The sequence below is a fragment of the Oncorhynchus gorbuscha genome, linkage group LG26, assembly GCF_021184085.1.
Source record: "Oncorhynchus gorbuscha isolate QuinsamMale2020 ecotype Even-year linkage group LG26, OgorEven_v1.0, whole genome shotgun sequence".
Classification (NCBI taxonomy): domain Eukaryota; kingdom Metazoa; phylum Chordata; class Actinopteri; order Salmoniformes; family Salmonidae; genus Oncorhynchus; species Oncorhynchus gorbuscha.
In genome coordinates, this window is record NC_060198.1 from 24,629,750 (window position 1) to 24,657,385 (window position 27,636).

General features: G+C 41.0%; 4 protein-coding genes across 5 annotated transcripts in view; all 4 read right to left on the minus strand.

The window, feature by feature from the left end:
- LOC124015726 (homeobox protein Hox-B3a-like) overlaps window positions 1-4,121 on the minus strand; it is a 57,325-nt gene extending 53,204 nt beyond the window's left edge. Inside the window, exon 1 of the mRNA XM_046331149.1 lies at window positions 3,691-4,121. The gene's annotated coding sequence lies outside the window, so the exon portion shown is untranslated. The remainder of the gene's footprint in view (window positions 1-3,690) is intronic.
- Window positions 4,122-6,182: 2,061 nt separating this feature from the next.
- LOC124016543 (homeobox protein Hox-B7a-like) lies at window positions 6,183-12,372 on the minus strand. The gene is made up of 2 exons (XM_046332130.1): window positions 11,266-12,372; window positions 6,183-7,072 (listed from the first exon to the last, which is right to left on the minus strand). Exons 1-2 carry the CDS (start codon window positions 11,675-11,677, stop codon window positions 6,813-6,815), a joined length of 672 nt encoding a protein of 223 aa, XP_046188086.1. The 5' UTR covers window positions 11,678-12,372; the 3' UTR covers window positions 6,183-6,812.
- Window positions 12,373-12,850: 478 nt separating this feature from the next.
- LOC124015895 (homeobox protein Hox-B8a-like) lies at window positions 12,851-15,489 on the minus strand. Of its 2 annotated transcripts, none has more exons than XM_046331381.1 (2): window positions 14,661-15,489; window positions 12,851-13,939 (listed from the first exon to the last, which is right to left on the minus strand). In XM_046331381.1, the coding sequence occupies exons 1-2, from the start codon at window positions 15,082-15,084 to the stop codon at window positions 13,626-13,628; spliced, it is 738 nt and encodes a 245-aa protein (XP_046187337.1). In that variant the 5' UTR covers window positions 15,085-15,489; the 3' UTR covers window positions 12,851-13,625. The 2 variants fall into 2 exon arrangements, with proteins under 2 accessions (XP_046187337.1, XP_046187336.1); XM_046331380.1 differs by having other exon boundaries at window positions 12,851-13,942.
- A 5,439-nt stretch (window positions 15,490-20,928) lies between these two features.
- On the minus strand, window positions 20,929-27,376 carry LOC124015875 (homeobox protein Hox-B9a). Its single transcript, XM_046331354.1, has 2 exons — window positions 26,744-27,376; window positions 20,929-23,524 (listed from the first exon to the last, which is right to left on the minus strand). The coding sequence occupies exons 1-2, from the start codon at window positions 27,255-27,257 to the stop codon at window positions 23,289-23,291; spliced, it is 750 nt and encodes a 249-aa protein (XP_046187310.1). The 5' UTR covers window positions 27,258-27,376; the 3' UTR covers window positions 20,929-23,288.
- Window positions 27,377-27,636: the final 260 nt, after the last annotated feature.

Below are 27,636 nucleotides of genomic sequence, written 5' to 3' on the forward strand. Positions count from 1 at the left end.
AACCAAGCTTTTCCGCATAGTTTAGCTTAGAAATGCATAGTTTAACGTTTAGATCTATAATCAAATAGGAGCAAACTTATTATATCAACATTGGCAAATATTGTTACCGTTGCCTATATAGGCCCATGCAGCATGGTGTGGTTTTAAATCGCGTTGTTACAACAGTGTTCTATCAAGTGAATAACTTGTGCTGGTTAATGAGATTACAAGGCAGACCCTTCCTTACATATTTATTATTGTTCTCCAGAAAGTGACTAGTCCTTCACGGACTTTCAACTCTTGTGAAGTCACTAGACCGTTTACCTGATCAGCCTTCAGCCAAAAGCTTAGAACGCAGGTTACTCATTAAATAGTTCACAGCGTTAGTCTCATAGAATTACATATAGGGTTACTGTAGACCTAATTAGTCATGACTGTATTATGTTAGTGTAAAATACACACTTCATTTTCAAATGGAAATTATTGTGTTGTTTGTTGTATCACGGGCTATACAACAGTCGATGGTAATAAACCTGTAAAATTAAATTTGACATTAAAACTAAATTAGCCTGTTCAATGTAGCACACACACACACGCGCACAAGTTTGCACGCTGCACGCATATGCACGCACCAACAAGCAAACGCATTCATGTACCCACACACACACAAACACACGGTGTGAAAACATGTCTTGCGGTGTTTACAAATGACTGCCTTGAGTGTGCGACCCCACTAAACCAAATGAAAACAGTGACCAAGGACAAATCCAGTATGCTTCCAACACACACACACACACACACACACACACACACACACACACACACACACACACACACACACACACACACACACACACACACACACACACACACACACACACACACACACACACACACACACACACACACACACACACACACACACACACACACACACACAAACACACAAACACACTAACACACACACCCTACCCTTTATCCACAACCAGTCTCACTGTATCTCCACTTCAACACGACCCTCAGATTGCCAGATGACATTTATAGCACGGTTGTTTCCTTGGGGAGAGAGCACACAACACCAGAACATCATTTAATACACCAAATGACCAACTAAAGTCAGCCGCGTAATAACAGTGAAAGTTACACTGAGTGAATCCAGGTTGTCTCTAACACCCGGCCGCCACTACACGCTCCATTCACTGCACAATGTAATAACCTTGGAGCGGTCATCCGCTTACGTCTTGGAGAAGGGCTTTTTACAAGTGGGAGAAATGGGGGGGATGCACGAAATCGAGCCTTAAGGCTTGGGCTTCTGCGTGTGTGCCACAAATCTCTCCAAAACCCAGGCACATCAAAGCGCGGCAACAGCAGCTCGAGAATTTACAACCTCTGCATTCTTTTACGTTTCACTGCCACCGAGCCCAACCCGCCCCTTACAGCTTTCCTGTTATCTCCTGCCCCAGCCAGGGCCTCACCGCTTTGTTACACGCAATAGTTCAGAGAGGGACCAACAACACTGGAAAGATCACATATGGGTTTGTCAACAGCTCACGCACTTAGCGACAAACACATTTCCGCACAATCATAGGAGCAAAATACGTACGTTTCAACTGTATACTATTACGCACTAACACAGAGACACACAGAAATTCACACGCACACACACACACCAGACAGAAGGTCATGATTTCGGAGGCTTTTGGGCATTATGGAAAAATGGACGCTAGATGGCACCAAAGAGTTAGGAACGAGCAGAGTCTGCAGCGTCCTGCGTCACTGCAAGATCAAATCAACTGGAATTACTGCAAAGCTACAAGACTGCCAAGGCGGCTTATCACATTTGGAAATTAAATCCAAAACAAAGCCTCTATCATCGTTAAGTGGAATAGGATATCTGTTTATGCACCAGGCTGCTATCCTTTATTTCCTGATAGTTATTGTATCTGCATGGACGAACCTATAAGGTCGGCTCCCTATTTTGCTGGCAATATGTCATACAATACAAAGTATACTATGCTATAACATAGTAAATGCATATTATAACATGTTGTAATTAAATACCATATCATTCAGTGGTTTTTTGTTTTTATCATGTCATTTGTTTTCTTGGATTTTAGTTTGGATTTTGCAGTACTGCTGAATAAACTCTGAATAAGGAATTGTTGTTTGTTGGGATGTCAAATACTCAAGTGAGATGATAAAGAACATTGATTTTGATATTAGAAGTATTGTGACAGACAGACAGACAGACAGACAGACAGACAGACAGACAGACAGACAGACAGACAGACAGACAGACAGACAGACAGACAGACAGACAGACAGACAGACAGACAGACAGACAGACAGACAGACAGACAGACAGACAGACAGACAGACAGACAGACAGACAGACAGACAGACAGACAGACAGACAGACAGACAGACAGACAGACAGACAGACAGACAGACAGACAGACAGACAGACAGACAGACAGACACACAGACACACAGACACACAGACACACAGACACACAGACACACAGACACACAGAGACAAACGGACACACAGATAGATATATCTGCCAGACCCTTGATACACAGCTAGAAGTGAATATAATCACTCACAATTACGCATTATATACGAATAATAACAATAATACCACCATTGATTATACATTGGGAAAAATAACGTTGGATGAGGATTGGCAAGCATGATTTGTGTCAGTATAATATATTAGTGGTAGTTGTAGTAGTGGTGCCCTATTATGTGATCATGATTATAGTGGTACATTAAAAATCACTTTTATAGTAGGCTACATTTGGTTTTAAGGCACAGACAGACTGAAACATATATCATAAGTGCACTGTGGAAGCAGCCTTTATGGTGGGTGTGGGGGAACTTTTACTGACGAGGAGACAACAAATGGACACCCAAGGGTCTAGCGTCAAAAAAAATACCAGATGATGGCACAGAAGGAGGAATGAAAGGGGAAATGAAGCAATTAAAAGTGGGCGAGATCACCCCGCAGACACATACAAAATAACATTCTCCACCGCACAGACGCACCAACTGTCCAGTAACCTGGAAGCGTCGCGTCGATGATCTGGAAGTGATACACTACACCACTACTTGACAAGCCCTTGCGTAATGGAGGATTTAGAAAAAAAAGACGGCCAGTCTCAATGCTACATTCAAAAGATAATCTGCTATCTCCACAAAACGGCATGTTGTTTGCCTCGTCTTGTTTGTTTCCACGGTTTAGGGAGTCGTATGAGAGTGAAGGAATGTTGTATAGCCCCGTGCTTTTTGATGAAGGATTCCTCGTAAGAGGTGGCCCAAGACTGTACATCAGAAATGATATTTGCATAGGAGCCGCTCTATCAAACCTCGCCCTCGTAGCCCGGACACGGGTATCCTTATACCACAAACACCCTCAGCCAACCACAAATGAGCATATCGAAATCGATATGTATTTCTCTAATATGACTCCGAACCAAATACAAATTCGTCATGCACACATAACAAGGTAAACATTTACAAGCACTTTCGAATGACGACATCTTATACAAAGTCATCATATAATTTAATATTTACTAAAGGTTTATGCACACTCAAAATTTGAATATTTTCATTGGCGAGAGCAGCTATGATTGCGTTTTGCATAATTGTTTTCAAACTTTCTGTGAAACGAAACAGCGTGAGTGTAATGACAGACAAGCACGCCTTACCTTTGTTGATAATCCGTCACTAAATCCTTGGATAGCATCCGCGAGTCTCGCAGCTCGCCATACAGCATTCCCGTTGCCCCAGCTCCGTACCGCCATTAGCGCGCGAAGTCACCACTGTGGCTTTACAGGCCGCCTCCATACCGTTTCATTTACGTGAGTCAACAGGAATGAAGCATCCCGTTATGAAAAATGAGACGAGACCCTCCAGTGTGTCCAGATCTCTCACAGTCAGTCACTCTCTCCATCGCAGCGGAAATCACAATCACAGTCGGCCACATTTGCATAGCGCAGGATGAGGAGGCAGGTCTTTCAGTTTCTCTGTAAACACTGCGCGGGACAAGGTTATTTTTTTTAAACTTCAATTTGCGATTAAAGAGCCTAGAACCTTGAAGGAGCACAGTGTTGCTGCAGAAGGTGCGGTGTCCAAAGGATTGCTGCAATATAACCACTTGGGAAATCATAAAAAGTTCATGTTCACGGTTACCCATCCACATGACCATTCTCGGCCAATCCCAGGACCCAGGCACTCATAAAGTTCTATCACAAAGTTGTAAATTTTCATAAAACAACAAGGAATTTATTGCATTTCTTCACGACTGCTTTGGCAGTAGTGGTTCCTCCATCGCCATCTTTTTCTCTCAAAAAGGAAAAGCAAAGGGAGGATTTCTCTTGCGTTTTACATGAAAGAGGTTGTAAAGGCCGATCGGTGGGACATAAACGTTTCTTATGAGGGTGTTTTTGTGCGCTTATAAGCAATTAATACAACGATATTGCTCAGATATTTCATATCTAGTATTTTGTCCAAAGATATTTGAAAGGGGATGTCTCAGTGTGCTATTGGCACAATGCGTAAATATTATGGATAGCAAGAACTTGGGAGGACAAGACTAGGCTTACGTTGACCATTGTTGAAACGTAAAATACATTTAAAAAACACATCAAAAACAATTACTTACTTGAATCGTTGCATACTCATATCACATAAATGTTAGCCATTTACGTTGCTGATAGGCTATCTTTGCATTTTCGAGGCCTTTGTTCAGATGTTATATATTATTTGCCTTAATATTGCTTGTATGAGACCAGCTTTATGTATTGACTGTGTATTGGTGGTGCATGTTCAGAATAAAACCATTTTCAGAACAGAAAGTCTTGCACGGCTACGATATAGCATTAAAAACCGACTTTGAAGTTAAACAACAAAGCATTCCGGTCTACCAAAATGTCCAATAGGAGATACTTTGATAAGAAGGTTTAATCGAATCGTGTGGAACAACACAACCATGGAAATATTCAAATATCAACATTCAACTGAATATCTATGCTACAAAAAGGCGTGCGTAAAATGTTTCGCACTGCGGCATAAAAAAGACGCATTGTGGCCAAGGCCCAAAATCATAAAGATGTCTTCTAAGAAGGTCCTTAAGAGAATGAAGTGGATTTGCATCCAGGTTTCTTTTTCGTCTAACATACAATAGCTAAACGATGCAATTTGATGCTTCCTATAAGCAAATGAAATATGTTGATTATTAACGAAAATGAAAAAGGAAAGACTAAACTCTGAAGACGGGTATTGTTGCTGGGCCTGCAATCCTGTCACATGAGCAGACGTTTTCGTAAGCGCCTGTTTCCCATTGTGTTGATTTTTTTGTTACTTTGATGATGGTTTCCGGTCTTTCATTGATGCAATAAACGCATTAGTTACAACCCCCAATATAAGCCTTCTTTTGGTCAGTGTTGTATGCACAGAAACAAGGCAGAGACTACAGCCAACAATTCTACAAACGGGTAGATTTAACTTTCATAGGTTAGCCTAAAAGATATATAAATAAACGGAATATTCAAAATAACCCAAACACTTGCATCAATCAACTAAACAGGATGATGAAATCGTGATACTGATAGGCTGTTTTTAGCAATACAAGTATCCCTGTTATAATCTATATTAAACATTGGGCTGCGTTAGAAATGAAAACATGTTAGACTATCTTGACTTTATAAACACAGATTCAAAATAATATCAAAATAATATTAAATGAAAATTGGAACACTTTGCTATAAGGCCTACAAATGAATGGACCTATTTATTTGTTTGACCAGACTAGCCTGTCAGTGGAAAGCTAGCCTACTATCAACAAAATGTGATAATTAGCGAAAATAATTATGTTAAGAATTGTGGATAGTATCATGCTTCCACTTGTTTTGTTAAACAAAAGCCTTAATGCTTATTTGGTGAAATGAAATGAAGATATATCACCTACAACTGTACATGTAGCCTTTAGACCGAGTAATTGAACCATCATACATGTTAGCGTTTGTCTTTTTATCTTTTAATCTTCGATAAGAATATTCTTTTTGATTCAACAAATAGCCTAAGCCTCATCGATAGGCCATCGCCCATCACATAGGTCTATGCACTACAAACATATAGTGCCCGAGCATTTAGGAATGTAGCACATACCCAAGAGAAATCCAAAAACAAAATCATTTGCAATTGTTTACTTTTTGTTTTATTGGCATGAACAGAACACTTGTGCAATTGAATAACAAATAGTTCCTCACAACACGAAAATATACAAATTCCTACATCTCGTGGTCCACTGTAGGCCAACATGTCGAGAATAAAAACAAAATACGTCAAATCAATTGACATTAGGGGTAAAAGCCCTTTACAACAAGTCATAAAATATACACCCAGAATATCACAAGATGACAGAGAATGAACATAGAATAACAAGGCTGATCGTAGAGTTGCATAACTGCTGCAAAGTAGATCCCTTTTCTCGCAAACAGGCTAGTTTTCCCAACCAGGGTTTTGCAATATTACAGATCTATGCCAAAGAAAACGGGATAATATTTATTTAAATCAACATGTAAGCAACAATAGCTTATTTAGTATCGCTTAGAAATCAATGTCATTTTTTTATCTATACAATTTCACTGTACTTTTAACAAAACAAGACGTGGCTTTAGACTACATGAATAAATCATTAATCTTGTAGGTAGTATTGTATGTTTAACTCAGTGTAAGAATAGGGGAGACACGGTTTCCCCCTACGGTTTTAATATAATATCAGTCTCATGTAGTGCCCATTAGTCTTTTCACCGTCCTTTCGCCGTCGCTACTCGTCTTCATCTTCGTCCTCCTCGCCCCCCGGCGGTTCGGCTGCAGGGGAGCTCCGTCCGGGCGTCTTGTTCTCCTTCTTCCACTTCATCCTCCGGTTCTGGAACCAGATTTTGATCTGCCTCTCGGTGAGACACAGCGCGTGAGCGATCTCTATGCGTCTTCGGCGAGTCAGGTAGCGATTGAAGTGGAACTCCTTCTCAAGCTCCAGCGTCTGGTAACGTGTGTACGTCTGTCGACCTCGCTTCCTGTCTGCACCTGTAAATAACAGAGGCAAGAGCTTGTGTGAAAACACTGAACAGACAGAAATCGAGAGGAAACCCCATTTAATTTTTCTCAACAAACTGAAGTAGTAAAAAAATGTAATATCATCGAATGCTCTAGATGGACTTTGTTTGTTTGTTCTTTTGAACGTGTAGGCCTATAGGCTATACCTTGTGGTTTACATTTTTTTTTAAATAACAAAGCTTTGATAAAAGTGCATAGAAAGCAAAAGTCCTGTGGAGGGTAATGTTGTGATATGCGTTGAAATAAATGCAACAATTATGTTATATTTCTGAAGATTATATGATTCGAGGAATTAGTTGTGGAGAGGATATTGTTATTATTTACTATCTTTTCGGAGGTTAAAAAGCAACGGGGGAAATCTTTCTCATAGTTTGGAAATAATTACATTTCTGAATCTAGCTGGGCCAAATGTACTGCATCTGTTGTGCTACCTCAGTAGTGGCCTATGTTGTAAACAAGCCTTGCGGAGCAAATATAAACACATAAAAGTTACATTTTACGAGCTGTTTCCACTACTAATTTTAAGTGTACAGTAAATAGTTTCATAATCCCCGCAGGTATAGCCGTGGGGTAGTAAGAGGGAAGCGGATGTATAGGCCTGAAAGGAAGTGAGAGTCATTACCACACTGTTATTTTGTTATGGAATTCTAGTTTTTTTAAAGTATCACTTATCAGAAATATAAATAAATTGCAGTGTTTTTTTTTCATTAGTAAAAAAAACACTGCAATTTATTTATATTTCTGATAAGTGATACATTCAGATAGCGTTGACTGTAGGCCCACCACAAATCTTTAGTGCCATTTTGGCCTCGAATCCAGCAACGTTTCATGAAAATAAAAATAAAATAATAGGAATAAATAAGGAATATTTGTAATGAGATACTATAGGCCTTTAAATGCTTGTATTACAAGCTTAGGTAATCTATAGGTTTCCTATTCCATCATGTGCATAATACATTGTATTTTTGTAAAGTATCTCACATAGCTTTATACTTAGCGCCACTTACTTTTCATTGACATTAATGATGCAGTTAATAGAAATAGCATCTACCTGTAAAGATATATCGACTGATACCCAGTATCATTCACCTGGCAAGGATTCAAGACCAATCCCCGGGACCACCCATACGTAGAATATAGTCGCTTTGGATAAAAGCGTCTGTAAATGCATATATTTATATATTATTATTAATGGACAAGTTCATTATAACAGTATCATTCAAATACAAGTAGGTTACAAAACCATAAAATCCAGCTGAAAATGCTCAGCTGTATATTCATGCATTTTCCTTTTGCACAAAATACCTAACATTCCATTTCCTTGGAACATAAAATGGGAGTTTTCGTGTGCACAACAACACAACCCTTCCCCACACAACAGGACCACTATCGTAATTGGGCGTAGGGCCTTCTCGAATAAACGTCGATGGCATACAGGCGAGGAGCAAAACAAGATCACTCCCTGTTTACATACGCAAGTGGTTTTACTTCCAAAAGACCCGCATACGTTGCGAATGGGACGGGTCTCCTCCCGTTTCCGCTCAAGGCAGACATCGAATGGAGTCTGAGCTAAGCTGCAGCACTGTGGGGTTTTATTGCACGCCGTGGTCACTGGTTTGGTTCTCATTTCCTCTCTGGCGACGTGTCACAATTCTGGCTGAAACTGGCTCGACATGAGACAGGAGGAGGTTTGGAGGTCTAGGGAGCCAGCCGAAGGGGGGGGAGCGAGACGTAGGGAGTGAGAGTGAGAGCGAGAGAGAGAGAAAGGGGGTATATATTCTTATGGATTATATTTTTCTCTCCCATGGTGTCCTCGGTGATTTGTGTTTCAGCAGAGAGAAACGGCTTGGCTGGAATTATTCTCCGTGAAACGCAGTTTTGTCAGGAATTTTAACAAGAGAGAGCATTGTGCTCTCAGAGACCCTCTAGTACGCTCGCGCATAGTCTACAACACATTGAAAGTTAATGTCTGTGTGAGAGAGGGTTCTCTCTGTGTGTGTGTGTGTGTGTGTGTGTGTGTGTGTGTGTGTGTGTGTGTGTGTGTGTGTGTGTGTGTGTGTGTGTGTGTGTGTGTGTGTGTGTGTGTGTGTGTGTGTGTGTGTGTGTGTGTGTGTGTGTGTGTGTGTGTGTGTGTGTGTGTGTGTGTGTGTGTGTGTGTGTGTGTGACTATCATCTGTGTAAATTATATGTGATATTGTTGTGCCATGCCACGTTTGTGTGCGTGTGTGTGCGTGTATTTTTGCGAAGTACAAACTACATTTGATAAGGATATTATTTATGAAGTTACATTTGTTGTGGAGAAGTGGGTGTATTTCCAGAGCATATATTTCCTTTCACATTGGAAAATATGCTTTGTAGGCTCAAACATCACACTCAAATAGTCTAGTTAAACAACTATTTATGTCCTTTCATCTAAATTCAATTAAATAAGTGAATTGCTAGGCCATGCCATGCTGGTGAGCATGTCAGTAAAAAACATGTTGAGTGAGTGAGTGAGTGAGTGAGTGAGTGAGTGAGTGAGTGAGTGAGTGAGTGTGTGTGTTAGTGTGTGTGTAACTATTCTTGTGAGGATCTTAGTCGACACAAGACTAGTAAACAAACAAACATTTTACCAACTGGGGACATTTTGTTAGTCCCCACGCGCTCAAATGCCATTTCTAGGTGGTTTAGGGTTAAGGTTAGAATTATGTTAAGGGTTAGGAGTTAGGGTTAAGGTTAGGCTTAGGGATTAGAGAAAATAGGATTTTGAATGGAAGTGAATTGTGTGTGTGTGAGAGAGAGAGAGAGACAGACTGCCTGCCTGCTGGTCCATCACTGTGTGTACCTACTAGTCAATTTGAGCAATGTCTTGATTTGATATTTATTTGTGTATGAATAGTCTTAGCCTCATAAAATTACACCTGAAAATCTAAATTAGGTTTTCAAAGTCAGTTGGTGGCTCCTATAACCAAATTAAAGAGAGACAGACAAGCCAGGCATGATCACGCTTCCATTAGGATTTTTTTTATTTTTAAGTATGCATATTTCACACAAGGACATACATAGCCTACATACAACTTACACGACGAGCGTAAATGTATGAGAAAACGCGTGGAAACGAATGTCTGCAAGAAGATGTCAAAATCCCTGCTAATGTGGACGTATGTTTCAAAACTATTTATGATGTTGTACGTTTTACGCCAGAGGCTAACAAGAGGAGCACTAAATTGACAATTGACTGATAGGAATTTTGTGGTAATAGTAGCCAAGGCCTTGAGAGGTTACTGAAAATGATTCGACAAAATTGTTGTCAGCCACTATTTCACATGAGCCGCGCGCACTAAAAGTGGTTGTTCGTTGATGGTGTGTAGTTGTTCAGCCTCCTAAAGTGCATACAACGCACACCACACAAACACAGGCAGGCGCGCGCAGAGACACATACCACAGCTACACAGCCACTTACACATCTACACACACACGTTTTACGCATGACATTATTTGACAGTACACTGAATCAAACACTGGCGTAACATGAATTGCTATTTTGTAAGCATCATTTTCTCAGACTAGACATACTTGTTTGTTGTGTGGGCTGTAGGCAGCTGTAAGGCCCACTGAAACTATTCAACAAGCCAGTTCAGAATGTCAGACAAAGGCGTTTCTATAACAAAACAACACAGTCTAACATCGCAAACCAAAAGCTAACCAACTATTAGCATCACAGTGTTTTTAGTGTTTGCAACACTCGGAGGCATTTATGCGATAATAATTATAAGCCAGCGAACACGGGGCAGAGACCAGGCATCTGGAAATCATGCTGTGTTGTAGTGCGCTTACCACGGGATCCTATCGAAACAGCATAAACAACAGAAAGCGATGGATTAGCCTGTTTAGGCTATTTCTTTCTACCCGAGAACGGAGTAAAATAATCCAACGCCCTTTCTCTTTCTGTTTTAACACAATACCGCCTAATGAATATTCAGATATCTTAAATTATGGTTTTATTGAGGTCATATAAAAGATGCGCAGGCAAAGCGGCGTAAAGCATAGTTGAGGAAGTAGTCCTGGCCACTTCGCAACCGCACTGTTATAAGACCGTTTACGATAATTATTAGGTCGGCGCAAAGCCCCATTCCTTTCTCCCCTCTTCTTCATTTGAAAACATACATTTTAAGCTCACATACCTGAGGTTCTCATCCATGGGTAGATCCGTAAACTGTCCTCGTTCTGTCTCTGCTCCGCCTTACCGCAGCTGGACACCTTGGACGGGTCACCACCGGAGCAAATCATGGAGAGGTTGGGGTGTTCAAAGTGGGAGCAGTGCATGTTCAGAGAGCCGGTGCCCAGTCCGTACGCAGAGGGATACATGCTGCGGGTTTGGGTGGGCATGTTCCCTGCGTTATTGTACAGTCCCGACAGTGTGGAGGAAGAGGAGGAGAAGCCTGCGCCGCCGGAGCCCGAGACATAGCTGCTGGCTCCCGGTGAACTGGACGCAAAGGCGCAAGAAGTTTGCTCGGGAAAGACCCCACTTGGAATAACCGAACTTGCAGCTTGATATTTGGAAAACAAAGCGTTCGCATAATACAATGAACTCATAATTTGACCGGTGATTTGTAGGCCGGGAGGTTTTACTGTCGGTTTTACGAGGTACTGTGATATATTACAGAATTACAGTCTAGATTTACACCAAAAATCACCCCTTTTTCCTCAGGGGCCACGTGACGAGGGCCATGTGATACAAACTCGTCCAATAACAGCAGGGCTTCCTACAAGCTCAGCTAATGTGGAAAATAGTGCACCGCTGACCATACACATAAAATACTTCAGTCTATTCACTCGAAGCCAAAATGTAGGCCTACCTCCAATCAAGGAACTAACTAGAACACAAACAAATCGATGGTCAATAGAATATATTATGTAATCACCCGGCGCGTTTCACAGTGATTAAAAGGGCTGATGCTTACAAATATCCAGCTGAATGTATACAGACAGATCTTAAATTGTCCTAGACTTCTCGTTGGACACCACACAAATAAGAAAAACCTATTAGTTTCCATATCGATTTTACTTATCCTTGTCAGTGGTGGGATCTCTCAGCAAGTTCCTCTGTATGTTATTGTGGTCTCTGCGCACGATGCCTGTACTATGTCCAGGGACCAATGGAGCCCACTCCGGCCCTCTCTGGGAGAATTTCTGCTTCAGAGCATCCCTCTTTTCACAGCTTCCATCTCCAGCACGACAGAGAAGCTCTGGACAACACGAGCACTTTTGTTTTTACGGAACAGGGAGGCCAGTAGCTGTCTCGAGTCGCCTAGGTGCCACGTGCCACGCTCTCCCAGCGTTTGACAAGGTTTACCTGGCGCACAGGTTCTTTTATGCACTCGAATAAGACTCAACACGAATGTGACTGTTATGGGAAGTCAGATATTATCACGGTTTTTTTTCTGAAGGGGGGGGTGTTGTTCCTGCCAATAGACATATGATTTAGCCAGACTTTACAGTGTGGTTCCACATGCCATGGCGTTATCTATGTCAAGTTTGCGTGGAGATAAACATGGGCGACACAATTCTGACCATGCGTCAATCCCTACATTTTTAGAAGTGTGCACCCAGTAGCCTTAAATACTCATTGGTTTGTTGAAGGTTTTAATGCACTTGTGTACTTTGGGTAAGATTACTAATTGCTTGAGTCAGTCTGTGTGGTGACCGGCACTATTGGGATTCACACCTTGAGAGGAAATGAAGTGGCAATGATGTCACAGATTCTCGCTTGTAAACTTTATTGTGTCCTCTGTCTTCCGCCGCTTCCAGGTTTAGACAATAGAACAAAGTGGTGAAGAACAATAAAGCATATCATCAAGTCCCCATAAACTAATTCACGAGTAGCCTACAGTACACATTCTGTTTAAACGAGGGGTCACATGACATCCTTTTTTATTTCCATTGCATTTTTATTCATTTTTCTTCTTCTCCATTTTGCACTGTGCGCATGCTTACCCAAATAAGGAAGACAACAAAATACCATCAATCAAAACGAACTAAGGAAGGACAAGTGTAAAAATAGGAAAGCATATACAGCATAAATAGGCAGTTTCATGTTGTTGGAATTCATTATTCGCCACGTCGTCATAACATAGAAGTGAGAACAGTAAAAAGTGCACCATTTAACTTAAAAACTATACAGCTGCCGAGATAATTGTTAATGACAAAATTCTAACAATATAAATGTTGTTTTTTTTCACGATAATTGTTCCACAATGAAAGGACTCTATTTTTAACACAATAATAATTTCCAACATCAGATAAAAAGTACAAATGCTTCATTTCCCGTTCAAATGTTTCGTTTTGTCTCCAAACAACCACAATGTGAATGGTCCTGTCCTTTGTCACCGTCGGGAGACTTTCCCTTCGAATTAATCAAACCTGGAATGACTAGCCAAAGACTGCCATGTTCCGAGACAAAACCACATGCTGGCCCCACTTCCCTTATCGTGCTCGCTGCCTTTTTCGCGGTGCTGATTTCGACCCCCAGTCTCCCTATAGCTTACATTTGCTTAGCTTTGTCGCAGTCTTCCCCGGACGAGTGTGTCCCCGCGCCCTGCTCCTTCTGTCGTTTCTCCTTCTCGATCTCTTCCTGCTCTGTCTTACTGCTGGGGAATTTGTCCTTGTTGTTTTCCTTTTTCCATTTCATCCTCCTGTTCTGAAACCAGATTTTGACCTGCCTCTCGGTCAGTCCCAGGGCGTGCGATACCTCAATTCGCCGCTTGCGGGTCAGGTAGGGGTTGAATAGGAACTCTTTCTCCAGCTCCAGTGTCTGGTAACGGCTGTAGGTCTGTCGGCCTCGCCTCCGTCCGGCAGCTACTGACAAAATGAGAGGACATGTTTGAGGAAAACATACAAATAGCCATAACGAATAGCCTATACAATTTCACAAATGCAATCCCCTTATCTCCATCCCCAATATCCCCATAAGCAATTATTATTGTCTAGGCCCCCAGACTGAAGTTATCAATTATATAATCCACTCATTTTATATATATATCCGAGGTTACTTAAACCTAGATTGACTTACAAGTGATTTATCAGCATTGCAATGCAATTCAAATGATTGGATGTTCAATGTCCACACATTCATAGGATATTCAATAAAATCCAAAGCAAATCATGTCTGACGGCCACACATAGCCTACTCAACGCATTGGGTGAAGCCATAAAGCGCCTAACCTGTGGGAAATGGCCACCTTGTAGCGAAATAATCCCCGAGACCACTTTAAGTCGTAAAAGAGAGTAGTAAAACTTTAACCTGGGTGAGAAGTAAGAGAATCAGCTGCGGGCCAGCTCGCACATGGAGAGAAAAGATTTGCTCTCTTCTCTATACCCCTCTCTCTTGTATATGGCGGGGTCATTAAACTGTAAAGTTTTGGACACCATAAAACAATAAAATCACTTTGTCTCTCCTTTTGAACACAGGAAACGCACCTCGGCCCTAATTGCGAATGGTTTGAAGTTTAATATTCTACCCCTTTCCCGCTATTCATGCATACCCACGCGCAGTGTTTCAGTTTTAGCTCGGACTTACATTGCGGTCGCATCCATGGGAATAACTGCGTTGGAGAGGGGCTCTGTTCCGTGCTCTCCGTCTCATCCCCGATACCACCAGCGGCTAGCTTGCAGTCGTTGTACTGGACCAAATCTGGGTCCTGGGGTCCAAAAAGGGTTTGCCTCTGGAGAGCGTCGTACCCGTAGAAGTTGCCCGGCTCTCCATGGCATGTTACGGCGCAGGGACTCTGTTGGTAAGGGGCACTGGAGAGCGTGGACGCTCCGTGGTGGTAAAATTCCTGGATTTGAGGGGGATGTTGGAAAGTTGCTCCAGAGCCTGGTCCATACACTACTGTGGGTCTACTCCCAAGGTCCTGCGCGAACCCGCACTCGTAATAATTGGGACGTAAAGAGTCTCCGCTCTTGTATTTGGAGAAGAGAGAGTTGACAAAATATGAACTCATCTTTTGTTGTTGTTGGTTTTGTTGTTGTTTGTGATTATAAAGACTCAAGCGCTCGAGAGGAAGGCAATTGAAGAGTTATTGGGTGAAAAAAAAGATAGAACCCAAGCTGGTTCGCAATATATGGACTGATGTTGTATTTCAAAACACCCAATCTAAATAGCCGAAGCCACAATCATGCCGATTCCATAAAATCGTCTCCACTGAAGTGCTCCTGCATCACAATTCTGGTATGAGGTGCCAGTTTACAAACAGTTTTCTGTGATTTACTCCGCTGCAAATGAGTTGTTTCATATTTTGCGGTGTCTTTTCACGATAATTTGCATCTATTATCGGGTCCTCATCTCATTGGCTTCTCGCATCCCACACGGACACTGCTCTACTCTGCGGGCTTCTGATATGGAAGGAGTGAGAGAATGAAAAAGAGAGAAAAAGAGAAAGGGAGAGGGAGCAATGGACTAGGGGGAAGAGAGGGGGGTCGAGGGAGAGAGGAGGGGAGAATATGCGCATTAATATATTCAAGCGGGTAAGTTAATGAGAAATCTGCCGCTTTGCATCAGATCAAATAGAGAGCGTCCCCACCCACCACAACTTACCCACTCTAAAAACCTCTCTTGGAGAGATGGATTTTTAGCATTAGCCTAGCTAATAGTCAACCTAAAGGGATGCACATATAGCCTACTCATTCATTCCTAAATTATAATGAGGTGGGATCCTCTTTTTCGAAAATGTCAGAGTCGCCCTTGCAAATTGTGAAAGTACACGATGTAATTGGTATCAGTTTTAACAAGTCCTATAAATGTAATTGCAGTTCTAAAACAACTTGTCAAAGCCCCGGCACCCAGCGTCTGAGGCTTGTTGAGAACAAACGAGGTAGTCAGATTTAACATTTTGATTATAGTATTTTTTATAAATATGATATTCATAAAAAGATGTCTGAAAGGAGCGACACTCGTGGTATAATGGAGAAAGTGGTTGTAAATGGTTTAACAAACTATAAAATGCAATAAACGCTGAGGCTGTTTGTTGTTTACACCTAGCATCAAAAAAGCTGTTAAGATTTTATGAGGTTCCACGACCAAAGCCATAAATGCTTCACTTGGAGCAATTTCACCGATACAGAAATATTCAAGTATTTAATTGTCATTTCAGTTGTGTTTTCCATACGGACTGTCATTATAGACGCTGATATTTGAACCCCTAGACGTATTTTCTGGAATAACTTAACGAGGGGATAACTTGAGGGAAGGTTGTGTTCGTTAATGACCTCATAAAAACGAAACTATTGTTAGAGAATATAGGCCTATCTATAGGCTGAGCGTAATTGGCATTTACAAAATGATGCCAGGAGGAGTGTCGCCAAGCATTTATTCAGAATTCTAATATTAGGACAACTAGCCTAGATAATTAAGATTATGATAACGTCTTAGTTAGGTTGTATTGGCCAATGTATGACTTACATTGTAGTATAGGAGCCAAACGAATTATACCTCTTTGTTATTCTTCTTTTATGCAGTTGTCCGATATTATGTAGGTTATAGGTCTATATGTTCAAGATTGTTGAAATTAAGTGAGAAATTTTTAATTTTGCGTGCATTATCTTATTCCCAGTGTGCGTACGCAAGCATTAGCCCTGCTAGGCTACTGTCAAATGTAACCGTTGCAATTTTTAAAATCATATTATTAACCGTGTTTTTGGAAAACTTTAAAACATATGTCATGTGAATGTCCAACTTACAGTAGGACAATTTGTCTGCCATTTTTTTCATACTTCTTAGCTTGTGCATTCATGACGTTAAGGAGTGTACTGCAATTTTAATAAAGGTTCTAACCCAAATAAATGTGTTATCTATTGGAATTATAACAAACTTTCGAATTAGCTACACTGAATTAACTTCAAACATTTCACAGCGCCAAAAGCGTTCCCAATGTAGAGTGTTACCCAATTTAGCGACATTTTACTTCTAGTATGACGGTTTAGAGCAAGAGTAATTTATTTCCATATTTCGTTACATAGTAAAAAAACTAAATATGAACAGCGTTTTTCGATCCGAACAATGAATATAATAGTTGTATTACAAAGTTAAACATATTGCAAACATTCATGGTTTTAGTAATTATTCCCAAAGTCATGGACAACAACTTTAAACCAACAGAAGATCAATTATTACAGATTAGTAGGCTATATAATCCTCTCAGAAGAGCTGTGCCCTCTATATATGTGCTTTGGGGTCAAAACATTATTTGCAGGCTAATAGCGTTTCTGAAGAAGCAAACAAATAGCCAAATCATTGTCAATATGCTTCTCAAAATATCTTAAGTAAAGCAAGAGGTTCTCTTCGCCCAAGTTTAGGTGGTGTAAAGTGGCCTGTCTGAGTTTTCTAAGGACTTCCGGATAGGCAGACAACCCAGTGGAGGCTTTCTTTCGTGGACCAACATCGCCACCAAGAGGCCGTTTTTAGGTGTGACGCAGGGATTTCAAGTTGATACCAGTGCATGATTCTAGAAACACCACACATAAACCAACATAATGACGGTATTTCGCAACTAAACTGTGAAAGTATAGGCCTTATTTCGAAATAAGAAAACATATTGGCCACAAGACCTGTTCCTATTCTGTTCCTCTTCTGAAGACATGTTTGTCTATACTTAGACCTAATGCCGTCTAGTTAAATTAATATTGCTAAACAATGTGTCGTTATCTAGGCCTATTTAATTGATAACATATTATCAATCGAGTAATTTCTATACGTAGCCTAAAAACGTATTTTTGTAAGAATAATTAGCTGCGTACATGGGCCTACATATTGTTGGAAAGACTATAATACATATTTGTTTAATTTGAGTTGTTTGATTATATGCAGACAACAAATTAAACATATAATTTGAGATGAATCATGTAAAATGAATAACCTGAATAATGTTTGTTTTTTAATTTTAAAAACACGAAATTGTTAAAATATTTATGAAACTTTGTAATCATATGGCAAGTGAGGTTTTTAATTATTTCTAAAAACGAATTACGTGTTAACACGAGGGAAAATTGTGCTTCAACCCTATTCGACGACCTCTCTCGTGCATGGTTCAATCGAAAATAAAAATTATCCGAAGATTTATTTTAAGAACTTGGAGTCATGTTAGGAAATTATAATTTACGTAACTTTTGCCAACGTTGATGGGAAAACATAATCAACAAAAATGATAGAAACATTAATTTTCTGTGGACATATTTGAGAAGTCTAGCTTGCAGAGATTTAGAAGTCAAAGCTATTTATTCATTTTGCCCATTTGAGTTATGCGACTCCAAAAGAGCTTTCCAGGTGAACATAAACTCAACCCTTGTCCGTATGCTCTGCACCCAGCGTGCTCCTGGCACAGTTACTCATATGATCTCTGGACTACATGGTGCAACATTAGGGAATATTAATTTATGGACTACAACACTTGGTAGTATAAAGGAATTATTCTAATATATGTACTTATTAAGTAAGCAGTAATTGTTTGTGTAATTTCTGTTGGCTTGTGTTTTTTGTTTGTCCTGATAACCCCCTCCCGAAATAATAAAAACTTGATCACAAAAATAAAACAATGTGAATAGACTCTCAATGACTATGCACATATTTGAGAAGTGTAGCTTGCAGAGGTTTAAATGTCAAAACAACTTAGAGGCAGTATAATATACATTTCGCTAATTACTATTCGTTCATCTCTGGTTAAAGTTGTGGGGCCTAATTGTAGCCTTTAATTATGGTCATTTCTTCTGAAAAGGGTCGTAGTAGAACCCGAATTGTGTGCCTCATAGTGGTAGCAAGTACTGACAAGAGTGGTAATGATTGTCAAAAATAGGTTGCAATGTTTATTGTAAAATTCAGATTTGTTATGATAAACTGGTGTTTGATAAAATTGCCATCATAAATTGAATTTACTCTGTCTAGGAGTTTGTCTTTTTACTCAATGAATGTATGTAAAATCCCAGCACACTCATACAACAGAATTGCAAACTGAAAATGAGAGCATGGGAAAACAGAGTTTTTTAATGAAAGAGATGCACTCTGACCACCTATTATAACCTATTCCATGACCTAACAATCGAAGGTTCTGCCACAAAATGGCCAGCCTGGGGGCGAGGTTGTTAACAGATTAAGGTTCCCCTATGTCAGACGTCTCGCCAGAATCTTTTTGTGGCGTTTTATGGCACTGCTTTTGAGCGGCCAGGATGCGCTCGGATATGAAACAAAGGGAGGCTTCGCGAACACTGGACTCCGGCGGTTCATCTGGAAGTCCAGACCTCGCCACGCAAGCCCCCCACTCCTAGTGGAATCCGAAAACAACAAACGCAGCGAACAATAAACGACAAAATCGCAAAGGAACAACGTAAATCCCCGGTCTAGGAACGTGGATTAGGCCTACCACACGACACCTCGAAACAGTTATTAAGGAGGACTTGAAACTTTTCCTTCTCCCCGTGTTTGCTTTACAGCCGTTTAGTTCTTAACCTTCAGAAAGGTATACCCTATTAAGTTTTATTGCAGTCATATTATTTTATTGCGGCACACCGCATTGAATTTTCTTTCTCTCTTTTATGACAGTCGGCTTTCCCATCTCCTCTTCCCCAAACGAAAGCCCACATCGTTTTAGCTGTTTGTTTCCTCCTGAAAAATACCATAACAGGCCCAGGATTGGGTGGTACAGAGCCATAATAACCAATACTGACCCCCTAGGCTACTTAACAAGAAATAGGCATTTTATTCACATATGCTTGGCGACGCAAAAAAAATATATATATATATCTCAGTTGCACATCTGCAAGCCAGTAGTTCTGGTTGGCCCGAACTTCAAGACATATTTTAATTACTATAGGCTGCAGGGATTCAGAGAATAAAACCCAACAATGTTATTGTACATTCAACCTCATGTAGCCTATATTCAGTCTCCAGAGTTCCACGCCCATGTTGTTATTTTCCATTTCTGAAAAATAAATCGATGAAATATTAGCATAATTCTTTATTATGGGATGTTACAGGAGGATATAGGGTATGAATTGTACCATTATGCACCACATTGTACCAAAATACGGCAAGAAATCTATAAAACTATTTAATCCAAGTTCATGAATAGACTGCTTTTTAGTTCAATATAATATATGGACTCATTATGCAAAGGAGTGAGCATTTGCTGGGCGTGCCATTTTTGGAAAGACCCATTAAAAAAATCATACAGTTTTCTTTGCGTTCATCTTTGGAAAAAAGCGAACAAGGGCCTTAGAATCATAACCTACCTCACTAGTCATGTGCCACAGGCCCCATGAATGGTATTTTCCACGCACAGTACAGCACAGCAGATTGGTTTCATTCCACGTCCTTCTCTATCGCCTTCTCGGGTTCTACACAGAGTGGGACATGTTAAATACACATAACCCAAACTTTTATTGTCATAAACGTTATTAAATGAAAACGTCAAAATAAACATCGCCATAGAGTCATCTTAATGAATATTGGGGTCTCGGGCTATCTTCTTCAGGGAACCATGTGCATACTTGGCCAAATTGACTCCGTTCCTTGAAGTACAATTCAAGACAAATGCTCCTGCGCACGAGACATATTTCGAACACATGCTCTTCCTAAAAGATGAAGTGAAGTTGGAAATATGAAAAGCCTCAAACTTGTTTTGACGTCACTCACACGCAGAGAAGGCGCATATGCGCCCTATTACGCGCGCTCTTGAGACGCTCCCACTGTCCAAAATGAATTGGCTGTCATAAATACAACTGTTTTATTTTCATTTGAATCTCATATCAATTACATAAAGTTATCAACAGCAGTAAAAAGTGCAGAGACGTTGTTCTAATGTAAACTATTTTTTTAATACGAATCCAGCATCAGCAGTGCTATCTCACAGATAAACAACACAGGACTGAATACAATTTACATGAGGGACACAAGAGATTAATGTGATATAAAAAAAGACTGAGAGGGGGTTAGTAGTTTCTGGAGTCGGTCCTTACAGCGTTGTTGTTATTAAAAACTAAGAGTTCAACTGAGATGACCTGAAGGCCTCTGCAATGAAAGCTGCCGTGGATATGCGAGACTCGAGCGCATGGAGACACAATGGGGTCTGATTGCTCCTTAATATTCAGAATGAAGGACAGCCATGCTCGTGACTCCAGAAACGCCACCCATTTCATATCTCACTGAAAATGCATCATAAGAGTTTCCCAGTATGGTTGTAAGTACTCACACAAACAAACAAACAAAAATACATGTACACCAAATAAGTACATCATTCCTTATTGTATTGACAACACGGTTAAATCAGTTAATGCTCAATACATTCTGGACAAGAACATGTAAACAATATCTAAAACTGGAAAAACGACGTCTGCTCATTCAACTCCGATGTCATTTCCCAAAACACCAATTTTGAACATATTCAACTCATTCCAATAAAAACAATCGAGGTTATTCACCTAGGCCTATTTACAATTAATTAGAAATATTATCATCCAAAAACTGCTATAGCATGGCGCATTTTCTTCAGATAGATTTTCATTTCCAAAACACACAAACATAAAGAAATAAATTACATTTCATTATGATATTAGGCATGCGCTAACAATGTAAACATTTTATTCTTAGAAAAATGTAGGCTTGTTTTTCTTCGACATATGTTATATCCTGTATTTAAGCGCATGGGAGTACATATTTTTATGGCAAATATCAAAATGAGAGAGAGCGTAAAAGGGCGGGTTATTGTAGGCCCTTTTATTTCCACGTAAATGTTCAAAAACGTCCCACTGTTAGACTGCACAGTCATTAGGTCAAAGCAAGTAGGCTCGAGACCATTGGATCTATTGACCTTATATTGGCAGACCAAACTATATAAAACTAGGATTGATCCCAGTCGCGACCAAGGTTCCATATTGCATGTGATCTAAGATTGTTGCATATGATACTTCAATGAAATATACCATGTCGCGCTATCTACCCGAAAACACGTATTCCTGATTAATTTCCACGTCAAGTAGTCTACAATACCTTTTTAATAGCAATTACACAACGAAATAGTAACATTGGTCTCAAGGAAATGTTAACGGATAAATTCCCCCTAGACCAGGGTTCTCCAACCCTGTTCCTGGAAAGCTACTGTCCTGTAGCTTTTCAACCCTAATCTAGCGTACTTGATTCTAATATATGTCTGGTTGATAAGCTGAATCAGGTTAGTTTACAACTGGGGTTGGAGTGAAAACCTACAGGAGAGAAGCTCTCCAGGAACAGGGTTGGAGAGCCCTGTCATAGACCTTTCCATATGAAACCCTTATTAGGTTATTACGCACTTTTTACGTACAAGGAACTTGAATGTAAAATGATTATGTAGAAAAAAAGATATACATATAAGAGTGTGCATATACCTGTTGAGTTAGTACTTAAAGGGATTACAACAAATACCCGGAACCCTGATATTTTGGTAAATGCGACGCAGTCAAAGAGGCTCTGGGGGATGTGACGCCACACTAGGTTATTAATCGAGTTATAATATAACATCATTGGGGAACTGAATTGGGGAACTGCTGCTCGGAAAATAAAATCATGTATTTTTCGTGAAAGATCAGCACCATCATTACGTAAGACGCATCTATGGAGTTGAACAGAGGAATGGAGCGAAAAAAAACTAAAAGATAAGAAGAAATGCAGGTAGCACACACCCTTTGACTACAACCGTTTCTCTTATGTATTAATGACCGCATGAAACCGACGTTTAGGCACCTCCATGCCTCTCCTGATGAGCGTTGGTGTCATGCGTAAAGCAATAAATAAGTGATCAAAGTAGTGCTTGAGAAAGAGCCGCGTGAATCCACCCTCCTTTCTACTGTATAGTATAATATATGCCATTTAGCAGACGCTTGTATCCAAAGCGACTTGCAGTCATGCGTGCATACATTTTATGTACAGGTGATCCCGGGGAACAAACCATCTACCCTGGCGTCACAAGCGCCATGCTGTACCAACGGGCCATAAGGGTTTTCTCTATTGGTCTGCGCTTCTATAATGTCAGAGGATATTTCACATCGATATGGAAAATAATAAAAACAAACTTCCTGCACCCCCACTTTAACCATTACAGTCCATGTATGCCTATTTAAGAGAAAAGTAACGAGAACGCAGATTCTTTGTGATGGTGGTGTTTTTAATAGCACTCCCCTTTTTTTCTTAATCCTTGGGTTGGTCCTTATTCATTTTCTTCATTTTCATCCGTCGGTTTTGGAACCATATTTTGACTTGTCTCTCGGTCAAGTTCAGGGAGCGCGCTACCTCGTGCCTTCTGTCCCGGGTGAGGTACATGTTGAAGAGGAACTCTTTCTCGAGCTCGAGGGTTTGGTATTTCGTGTAAGGGCACCGCTTCTTCCGGGAAGACCGGGCATGCAACCAGTTGGCAGAGGGGTCATCTACAAAGGAAAGTCAGACAGACACCTTTAGTAAAGGGCTAACAAACACAGACCAGAATAGGCCCTAGACTAGCAAGCCTCATAACATAGCTAAATACAAACATGCGTGCGTAATAACAAGATTTCCATGCCCATGCGTTATATAATTGAGTTTAAAGTGATATCAAAAGCCAAGGCTCATATTGCTCCAAATGGAACCGTGTTCGGTAATGTAATGGAGTAGAGGAGAGAGGAAAGTAGTTCCTCACCGCCCCTCAGGCCGAAGGTGACCTTGGTTGGTAATGTAAATGGGTTTAGAGGACAAGCAGTTCTCCTTCACTGTACATGTTTAGCATGAAAGTACTTCCTGGACCATAAGGTGTCTTTTCATGTTACCATAACAATGGGAAACACAAAGGTAATGGAAAAAGTACTCGTGTCCTTCACCCCACTAGACCTTGAAAATCACCCTGTTTGTGAGAAGTACACTCTAAATGGGTGGAACACTTGGATGTGATGTTATCTCGTAAACTACGATTCTCCTTATTTTTTTTGACAGAACCTCCAATCATGGCAATGCACTCCACCCTTCAGCTTGGTTAGCAGGCCTCAGCCGAATGCAATTAGTGAAGAAAGCGCAGCATGGTTATGAGGAGAAGCTATCCTCCCCCAACAGAGCCAAAAGCATTGGAACTATGAGAGACCTATAGTGAGCAACAGAGCCTAACCCAAACAAAAATGCAGTCCCCCTGAAATGCGGTTGCTTTGGAAAGTGGATTATCTCCTTTTTATGGGAAATGTTCCAGGGGAAATAATTATTGCTGTCTCCGTGGAGACGCCTTTCCTCTCTGGTGGCTTTCTCGGGAATGCATGCGATGTATTTTCATGTAGGCCCATCTACATTTCTCACAGTTGATTTTGGTATAACATCACTGTGTACAGCCTGCATGTTGGGCTACCATGGCATTCAAACGGCCTTGAAAAGCTTAAACTGAGAATACCTTGATTACTCAAAAGGCCGTGGGGATATAAATATCCCACGCATGGCATTGGATCGTTTGCATCTGCAAGTGGACACAAATGCCTGTTCCGAGGCACTGGAGGTAGAAGTGGGCTTTGTGACACGCAAAGTGGTGCTTCGCATTCTCCAAGTACATAATCACCTAGTGTCATTCATCCCGTGAAAAGTCGGGGCTTTTCCTGTCACTGCATGACAAACCAGCCAGTGCTATCCCATAACGCGTACGGCTATGTGAAAGGTCATAGCTTTGGCCAATGGATCCGGGCATTTCTACAGATGAAAAAAAATCTGGGCTCATTGAAACTCATGGCCATTTCTCTTAGGCTACATACATGTAACCAACGTAGAGAAATCCAATCGGCCCATGCCCCTAGACACGCACTTTCATACCACATCAACTGTCTCCAATGTCCTAAATCTTATGACGCAATCCTATTGTTATCATGAAAGGAAATAATTCCTCGGGGATGATTGATAACCCTGTAAAGCTATCCGTTGCCGGCATACACCTCGGAGATAGAGATGTGCCATCTAAATACTTATGAGCTCCGAGACATGATCTGCAACAATGCACGTTTAAGAGGGAATTGTCGTTGGATGATCATGGTCTGTTTTGTGACGAATGTTGGGATGGAAACACATAATGGCTACAGACCGTTATTATACCATCATGTCTCTTTGCAAGTTTGCCTTACTAGTCTGAGAAATTGACCGTTCGTATATGCCTAGAGATATTCGTTATTGCATTTCTCTACATTAAGATTGCATCATATTTTATATGTTTTTCCCCAACTGTCCCAGGGAGCCAACATACAATAATTAATAGTGATGTTGGCTGGTCTTATAACTTAATAAACTTCAGTGGAAATCACTTTTTTTGACTCACAAGCCGTTGCTAGCACAAAGAGGGACGTGTAATTCCCAACTTCGTTGCCTTTGCCCGTAGTTTATTCTGGAATGCCGCCCAGGGCAACACAAAGGGGAATTCTGTTGCGCACCATCCATTAGAGAGTTCACGTAGTGCGTGAACCCATTTCGTGGATTAAAATCAACGTTGGTCTCCACCGCCAGTCCATGCTACTAGAAAATGACCATCTGTCAGAACCTTGACCCATCCAATCTAGGTTAGGCATCATATGTATGATATATTTCTCAGTTTCCCGGCGCACCAAAACGTTACCGGGCGAGCACCCACAGCCGATTTCAACAAGACTGTGCTGTGCGGAGCAACACAAATATATAGGTTTCCACTCCGGCTCGGCTTCAGGCCTGATTAATAGCCAGCCTGATCTTATGAGGCCGTGTTGGTAAAGGAGGGAAAATTAATTTGATTCTGTCAAGGCAACCATAGGCATGGCTAGAAAAGCGAGTCAACTGAGAGTGACCAACATCCTCCACATAATGTCATTTAGCTCAGACAGATGAGTCTGCTTGTAAAAAACAACAACTGTGAGTCTCACTTGGAAAATATTTCAGATGTATTTTCTGGTGTTAAAAAGAGACTCTTGCCCACTCAACAGCCCTAAAGGCATCAATCAAACTGTATTTCCAGAAAATGTCGTCAATGCGGTTTCTTTGCCAAAATAATAATTATTGCAGAAACGAACATATAGCCCAATCCCCCACACTCCACCTTCTAAATGACATTACATGTCTATAAATAGACTACTGTCATCAGACGTGAATGAAACAAAGGCTCGTTTTCCCTTAGAGGGGGTATTTACACTAAAATATTGAGAGGGCCTTGCCCTGGTAAACCCTAATTTTGCACTAGAGAGGCTCTTGGCACATGGTTCAATAGAGGGACGTCTTTCTTGAGGTGCTGTTCAGTTATTACAGGAATAAAACAAGCTGCTGACAATATGAACTGCACTAAAGTGCAACTGAGCGCAGATAACCTGTTCTCAGAGACTGTGTGCCAAAACTTACTGCAGTAAAATTATATTCAATACCAGTTGGTCCCCAAAACTAAGACAGGACAGGGCAGAAAACTGCCCACGTGAAATGTCGCAAGCTCCAAAACAGAGCACCATCCACACCTTGACCTAATGTATGTATAAATGTATGATAATAATTCTAACGTAAACATACATAGTACATTACACGCACACTACGGACCAGATTTGGTAGTGAGCCTCTATGGCTCGCTATCTCTTTGTTCCTGTTTTATGACAGCATTAAAAGCTTTACAGACTTCACTTCCTCGTTTTATAACTCACTTTGATCTGGCCCGTCTTTGTCTTCGCTACCTTCACAGATATCCTTATTGTCCTCGAATCCGGAGCCCTGGCTGGAATTCATCTCTCTTGCCGAAGAGGATTCCAAAATGTACTCGTGTCCACCGATTTTGGGGGGTTCCCCGAGGTGTCCCAGTAGCGGCTCCATCTTGACCTGCCCCTGCCCGGGGAGGGACTCCGAGCGCGGAGCGCAGTCGAGCCAAGTGCGTATGTATCGGGTGTCCGTGGAAGGCACGGGCTGAGTCGGGATGTATGGATGGTAAACCGCTGGTAAGCCATTGGAGGCATGGGGGCTGAACGGGCTCCAGGACGAGCTAAAAACTGGAGGTTTAGGCTGGAAGCTACAAGAGGGGAATTCGGGATGCTCGCCATGTCCCCCCGGTTGCCTGGAGTTGGAATACTGTACATTGGAAAACCTGACTGAAGTCGGATCTTCGCTCTCGTGACTTATTATAGAGTCCACATAATAGTTGCTCAGCGTTCCAGAAATGGACATTCTCGGACATTATACAATTCACGGTTCATTGAATTGAAAACATGTAGGACAGAAGTCTTTTTTTACTAGCCTTCTACTAGCCTACGAACAAAGTAGAGCTAGGTTGCTGGGGCTGTGCGCTCGGAGCGAAATGATTGGTCAGACTTTTTTCACGAGCCTGATAAAGCGTCAATGGGGCGTAAATCAATCCGCCAAGGGGCTGCACCTCTCCTAGCACTGTACATATTTTCCTCTCTAAATAAATTGTCTTGTTTATGCAATATGCAAAATGTGAGTGCATCCATATATATGTGGGTATCTGTAGGCTGTCGTAGAAATATCCAGTTGAATCATGCATTCCAACGACATTATACATGCATATTGGAAACGATGGACGACA

Bases quoted from the DNA above. Each gene is read 5' to 3' on its own strand.
- LOC124015875 (XM_046331354.1), bottom strand. From the start codon at position 27,257: ATGTCCATTTCTGGAACGCTGAGCAACTATTATGTGGACTCTATAATA. The intron at 23,525-26,743 runs GTGAGTTATAAA...TTTCCTTTGTAG, and splicing joins CAAAGACGGGCCAGATCAAA to ATGACCCCTCTGCCAACTGG.
- LOC124015895 (XM_046331380.1), bottom strand. From the start codon at position 15,084: ATGAGTTCATATTTTGTCAACTCTCTCTTCTCCAAATACAAGAGCGGA. The intron at 13,943-14,660 runs GTAAGTCCGAGC...TCATTTTGTCAG, and splicing joins CCCATGGATGCGACCGCAAT to TAGCTGCCGGACGGAGGCGA.
- LOC124016543 (XM_046332130.1), bottom strand. From the start codon at position 11,677: ATGAGTTCATTGTATTATGCGAACGCTTTGTTTTCCAAATATCAAGCT. The intron at 7,073-11,265 runs GTATGTGAGCTT...TGTTATTTACAG, and splicing joins CCCATGGATGAGAACCTCAG to GTGCAGACAGGAAGCGAGGT.